The sequence below is a fragment of the Triticum aestivum genome, chromosome 3A, assembly GCF_018294505.1.
Source record: "Triticum aestivum cultivar Chinese Spring chromosome 3A, IWGSC CS RefSeq v2.1, whole genome shotgun sequence".
Taxonomy (NCBI): Eukaryota; Viridiplantae; Streptophyta; class Magnoliopsida; order Poales; family Poaceae; genus Triticum; species Triticum aestivum.
Window position 1 is genome coordinate 40,200,108 of NC_057800.1, and position 6,591 is coordinate 40,206,698.

At 40.4% G+C, this 6,591-nt stretch overlaps 1 protein-coding gene across 1 annotated transcript; it reads left to right on the forward strand.

Moving 5' to 3' along the window:
* The first annotated feature begins 4,850 nt into the window (after positions 1-4,850).
* Positions 4,851-5,527, forward strand: LOC123057789 (uncharacterized). Its single transcript, XM_044480682.1, has 2 exons — positions 4,851-5,013; positions 5,127-5,527. The coding sequence occupies exons 1-2, from the start codon at positions 4,909-4,911 to the stop codon at positions 5,295-5,297; spliced, it is 276 nt and encodes a 91-aa protein (XP_044336617.1). The 5' UTR covers positions 4,851-4,908; the 3' UTR covers positions 5,298-5,527.
* Positions 5,528-6,591: the final 1,064 nt, after the last annotated feature.

Sequence of the window (6,591 nt, forward strand, 5' to 3'; positions counted from 1 at the left end):
TTCAAGCTATTCTTTTTTGTTTTGGCAAAGAAGCTTTTTAAATGGGCAAAATGATCCATCTCTAATTCAGCATCAGAGTGGTCATCTCCCGAACAAATGTCCTTAATATCCACATCTCCAATATCAATGAGGTTAGGTTCACCAAGGTGCCCTTCCTCTTCTTTTGTTTTGCATATATTTTGCATATAGAATTCTTTTCTACATTGTTCCATTCTAGTTATGATATCCAGATTAGATTCAATCATATTAATAGAGCAGCCTAAATCAATTCAAATTTTATCTGCCATTTCTAACAAGGAAACATTAGTCTCCCACATCTCCTCAATTTTTGCATCTTGTTTGCCTACCAATCTCCCACATCTCCTCAGCTGCTCCTCTTCTGTCTCATTGGTATCTGCATCTTTGTCTCCAGATCTCACTCCCACTTTAGTTCCAAAAGAAACTGATTCCTGGCTAGCATTGAAGTCCACTGCCTCATTGTACATGTTATTTTCATCTTCTTTTTTGTCAGTCTCCATGATCCTTAAGTCAGCATCAGTGATTTCCTCCATTTCTTTTTCTCTTGCTTCCCACATCTCAATCTTATCTACACACCTATCAATCACACCCTGTTGTTTATTAATCATCTCCACAAGTACTTTTTTATCTTGCTCCAGTTCCATGATCTTCTTTTCTTCTTTGATTTTAAGAGCTTTTTATCTTGCTTTATCTTCCTCCAGATCTATCACTTTCTTCATAATTATTTCCATACCAGCCTCAACTTTCTTTCTTGCTTACATCTCCATAGCTTGTTCTTTCTGGATTCTCTGAATTTCCTCATTTTTCTTCTTTAGCTCCTCAAACTGTGCCAGCCCCAAGCTCCCCAAAGAGATCATTTCTTTGTTTCCTATTTCATTATCCTCTCCTTTCTTGTGTCTTTTCCTCATATCATCCTCACTGTTGCCCACTTCTCTCCCCTCATTTTCCCGTCTCTTATGTTCTCCATACCATCCCATCTCCACAACACTTTCCAGTTCAGGTATGACTTTGTATATCATCAAGTCCTTGTCTGTGATTTCAGTATAAGCAGGGATTTTTATCAAAGTCTCTTATTCCAATTTTTGCTCTTATCTTGTCTTTAGCAATGGTATTCATGTCAATCTCCAGAACAGGGCCTAGGGTTGCTGCCACCTCACACATCCCAAAAAATGTCTAAAGGACTCAGGGACTTTGCTAAACAATGCCCAGATAGTGTGTAGCTTGCCTACTGCTTGTGAGTCAAAACTCCAACTTTTCACATTGATCACTGCCCCGGATCCTAGCAAACTAAAGTCATTGCACTTGCTCAGCTCCACCAATCTTCCCTTGTATGGAAACCTGACCAGGAAAGCTCCTTCTCCATGCTTCTTGCACCTCCACTGCCAATTCCAGTTAAACATGTAGTGTAATCTCTCAATCAACTGAGTTTCATTGAGCTATCCTGAAACCACTGTGATTATTGCCATGGGATTTGGGTTTTCCATTTCTAGAGCTTCTTTTGCACTTTGAACCAATAGCACACCAAGCCCTCTGGCAGCATGCCCAACAAATTTGGGCACTGGTTTGATTTGTTTCAACCAATTACATTCATCAGTCACATGGTTTTTTTCCCACAGATCACACAATGTCCAAGGGGGCAATCTTTGATCAGATGATATGTGTCTTTGCATTTGTTGCAAAACATCTTGTTTTGCCCCCCAAAGCTTGACTTCTCCTTATCTTGAGGGCTCCTAAAAGCATATTGCTCTTCATTGCCAATAGCATGTCCTCTCTGTCCTTGTTTCCCTCCCATGTTGTTAATCATCAGAGCCTCTCTCCCCTGATTTCCTGAATTCTTGTTTTCTAACATCCCTCTGTTTGCCTCATTATTTCTGAATTCATTCCCTCTCTGTCTCAGACTAGCATCAGCCCCAGATCTAATTTTTGTCTCACTGCCAATCATCATCTTGCCTTGTGAAATTTGCGCCAACAGGGTATTAAGAAGTACCTATTGTTGTTGTATCATCTCCTGCCCGCTTTTTTCCAGGGATCCAGAAGCCTCCCCTGCTCCACCACGGACCCATCTTCTTTCTTTTTGTTCTTATTCATCAATTTCTCTCCCTCTTCAGCCCCTCCTCCAGTAATCACCTCCTGCCTGAGCTCCTGTCTCTCTTGCATCCTCTCTATCTCCCTTTCTCTAGCAAAATCTCTTCTCTCCTCCCATGGTGGAATTCTCCTGTACTGGTGTTCCCCCTCCTCTTTCCTTTCTGTATTGCCATCCATCTCTTCCCCCTGTTGAAACGTCCTCTCCCTCCATCAAACCTTCCCCCAAATCTATCCATCTCTTCACTTTCTCTACTCCGCGGCGCACTAGGGAACCCTAACCTTGTTTCCTCCCCTCCCCCCTCTTTTATATCCAGACCAGGGTTGAGGCAGGTAAAGGACCCATAAAGCGTCTTTCTGCTTTCTGCCTCCCCTTGTCTTGGGCCGGGCTGTCTGCTAATAAGGCTCAGGTCCCCAGCTCAACTTTTCAATCGCGTATCCATTTTTATTTTTCTAACAATTTGTTTTTCCTTTATTTTTTCTATTATCACTGATAGCACTAATCTCACAATTAGATATAACTAATATCTCATCATCTAAACCTACCTTAGACCAATAGTCTGGTATCTCATATTTTTGTCTCATTTTTTCCATCACCCTAATCCCACTCATCTCTCTTCTTTGATTTGTAATAATATCATCAGCTATAGTTTTTCCCCCTTTGTCACTTCATTAGTGATCTTATCAGGGTTTCTTTCTTCAGCTGCTTTGATTTTAGTTCTTCTCATTTGTTTCCTAATGTCTTTGCTGTGACCATAGGTCATTTTTCTTTGACAATTGTTAAGTCAATATTTTTTGTACATGAATTTCTCACCTTGGTAGTCTGATGAGTCGCCATCCTCCTCATCAGACTCCTCCCCAGCTAGTAACCAGAAGCGATTGCCGGCAGGGGAGAAGCCTATTCCTTCGCCGCCGGCTTGGCCGCATCCCGGAGCCTTGGCGAGCGGCGCAGGAAGCGAGGAGATCTCCTCAGAGAATAGCTTTTCTCTTTTGCCTTCTTCTCTCCCTGCTTCTCCTCCCCCATCTGGCGAGACGCCACTCCCAGATCTAGCTGTTCCTCCTCTGATTCCTCCTCGCTTTCTTCGATCTGAATGGGAACCTAGCGAGTCCCCGGGGTAGGAATGGCCATCACCGACCCCATAACAAACTCCTCCGGGCCTGCACCTACTACTATTACTCTACACATCGACCGCTATCCAGAATGCATCTAGAGTATTAAGTTCATAAGAACAGAGTAACGCTTTAAGCAAGATGACATGATGTAGAGGCATAAACTCATGCAATATGATATAAACCCCATCTTTTTATCTTCGATGGCAATAATACAATACGTGCTGTTTCCCTTTCTGTCACTGGGATCGAGCACCGCAAGATTGAACCCAAAGCTAAACACTTCTCCCATTGTAAGAAAGATGAATCTAGTAGGCCAAACAAAACTGATATTTCGAAGAGAGTTGCAAAGATAACCAATTATATATAAAATAATTCAGAAAAGATTCAAATATTGTTCATAGATAATCTTGATCATAAACCCACAATTCATCGGATCTCGACAAACACACCGCAAAAAGAGTTACATCGAATAGATCTCCAAGAGAATCGAGGAGAACTTTGTATTGAGATCCAAAGAGAGAGAAGAAGCCATCTAGCTAATAACTATGGACCCGAAGGTCTGAGGTAAACTACTCACACATCATCGAAGGGGCCATGGAGTTGATGTAGAGGCCCTCCGTGATCAATGCCCCCTCCGGCGGAGCTTCATAAAAGGCTCCAAGATGGGATCTCTTGGGTACAGAAGCTTGCAGCGGTGGAAATAGGGTTTCGTGGTGCTCCTGGATGTTTTCGGGGTATGTGAACATATATAGGAGGAAGAAGTAGGTCGGTTGAGCCACGAGGGGCCCACGAGGGGGAGGGCGCGCCCAGGGGGGTAGGCGCGCCCCCTGCCTCGTGGCCTCCTCAGTTGTTTCTTGGCGTCCACTCCAAGTCCTCTGGATCATGTTTGTTCTAAAAATCACGTTCCCGAAGGTTTCATTCCGTTTGGACTCCGTTTGATATTCCTTTTTTGCGAAACACTGAAATAGGCAAAAAAAAAATAGCAAGTTGCACTGGGCCTTGGGTTAATAGGTTAGTCCCAAAAATAATATAAAAGTGTAAAATAAAGCCCATTAACATCCCAAACAGATAATATAATAGCTTGGAACAATCAAAAATTACAGATATACGTTGGAGACATATCACATTTTTAGTAGAACAATTTTATTTTCTTAGTCTAGTTATTTAGTGGAACTTTCTTAATCTAGTTAAATCGCAAAAGCATCTACTACCCCTTACTGCCATGCTAGTCGGGCCGGGCCATTGGTGATTCCCTGCTAGCAGTGTGTGAGGTTTTCTTTGCAGACGGCAGCCCATGAAATGGACTTTTTTTAATGACAAATGGAACGGATTCACGTTCTTCTAGATAAAATCTCTTGTGTTTGAATCAAATCACCAAAGATATATAATAATTAATCACAATTAATAATTTCTTCGATTGACATGAATTCGTTATGTGGTCAAAATTAATAATTATTAATCACAATTAATAATTATTAATCACAATTAATATTTCTTCGATTGACATTGATCAGAATCACATATAATTTGTTACATGAATTAAAGCATTGATCAGTCGTTTAATATATACTTCTAATAAGCTAGGCATACATCTATATAAACACACAAATCAGAATAACATAACAACACAAAGACAGGAAGAAATTGTATGTAGGGTGAGCGTAAGTAGACTCCTGCCCTCTTGTACTGTACACCATGGCGATGCTGAAGAAGGGCATGAGCGTCCTGTGTTTCGTGGCCACCGTCATGGTGGTCATGGTTACCACCCTTCTTCTCTCCTCATGCGACGCCCACAAAGAGGTTGATAAGTGAATTTTATCATTCAATTTGCAAAGAGTAGAAGATTAAGGGCATTTTCCTGATTATACTTGAAAACCACATTTTCTTATATTTTTATGTATGCGGACTTGCAGGAAGATGAGACTGCTGCGTTTCCCTTGCCGGCGCCATGCTACTCCATCTCTTTCCCAAACTGTACCGACGACAAGTGCAAGAAGTTTTGCAGCAGCGTAGGCAAGCGGCCGGCCCCCAAGGCATTCTGCAATGACAACAATAACTGCTGCTGTCCTGTCATTCAAGTATAAGCGTCTGCTGAAACAACCGAGCTAAGAAACAATTAAATAAAACTATATTCGTAATTGTTTTTGATCTGGGAGCTTCCAGCATGGACTGTTGCCCGGACTCATCAAGATGTTTTTAAATCATTGTAAACTGATTTTTCGATAATTTGTTGTGTTCGGCAGCTTTTGTTTATCCTGTGTTTATCTCTAGTTCGTGTATGTGGAGACTGATTGAAAATAATTAAGTTTAACAAAAATGGTTGATTTTTTTGAAAAGGAGGATTAACCCCAGCATCTATATCAAGCGACGCACACAGCCATTTATTAAATAGTATCGAATCTCAAACAAAAATGGTGGTTGCTTGCGTGTTGACACCATGTGTTCTTGTTTCTTGTTTCTTGAGTAGATGGGCCTGGTATGTGATCGAGCACTTTTAGCCTTTCAAACTTGACACATGATGCAAGTCTTTCTACAGGTCCAGTTCATGTTCGTTAATGTTATCTTGTTCCCATTTAGCCCTGTAAGCATATTTTGAATGTTTACTTGCCAATTATGTCAAAATGTATGTGTCAGTTGAGTATGTTGCTATAAATGAAATATTTGCAGACTAATGGTTGCTCGTGACAAATGTTCCATGTCGAACTGATGGGCATTATCGGAAGTCCTTGTTGGAGTTTCCCCACAATAAAAAGTACATGTGTGTGTCGAGAAGTCCTTATTAGCATTACCGAAGTCCTTGTCAGCATTATCATGATCTTGTTAATAATTTTAACTGAGACCACCATGATCCATTCTTTAAAATTCAATTAAATTCCATCCTGTTTTCATTACATCATGAGCTTTTTGAAGTTTTCTCCTACGCAAATTGTTTTATTTGTAGAATAAATTTATTTTTGCAATCGTTCTTCAACAAGGTTCTATTGAGTCCAACGCCATAAATTGTCACACTGATCTAATTTTTCAGGAAATATTATGCGTCTTTTCTATGGCGCAACCGAACAATTTGTACTGCACATAACCTATTTCAAAGTTTCTCATAATTTAGCAATGCCATGGCACTCAATTCGTACCTTATTTGTATTCACGTATTTCCTGAAATATTGCATCCAAATTAGGCTCTACCACCATCCATTCTTCAAGGCATCACACAAATTTAACCATTACAAAATGTTATGAAAATTTTGCAAGTACTCAACCCATAATTTATCAAATTTTCCATAATTACTTGATTAGAATATAAACTTTTTATGCATTCGACTGAAGAGCTAAGGATGTTTGGCAAAAATACTTGTACGATTCGACTATTCATTGCCGATA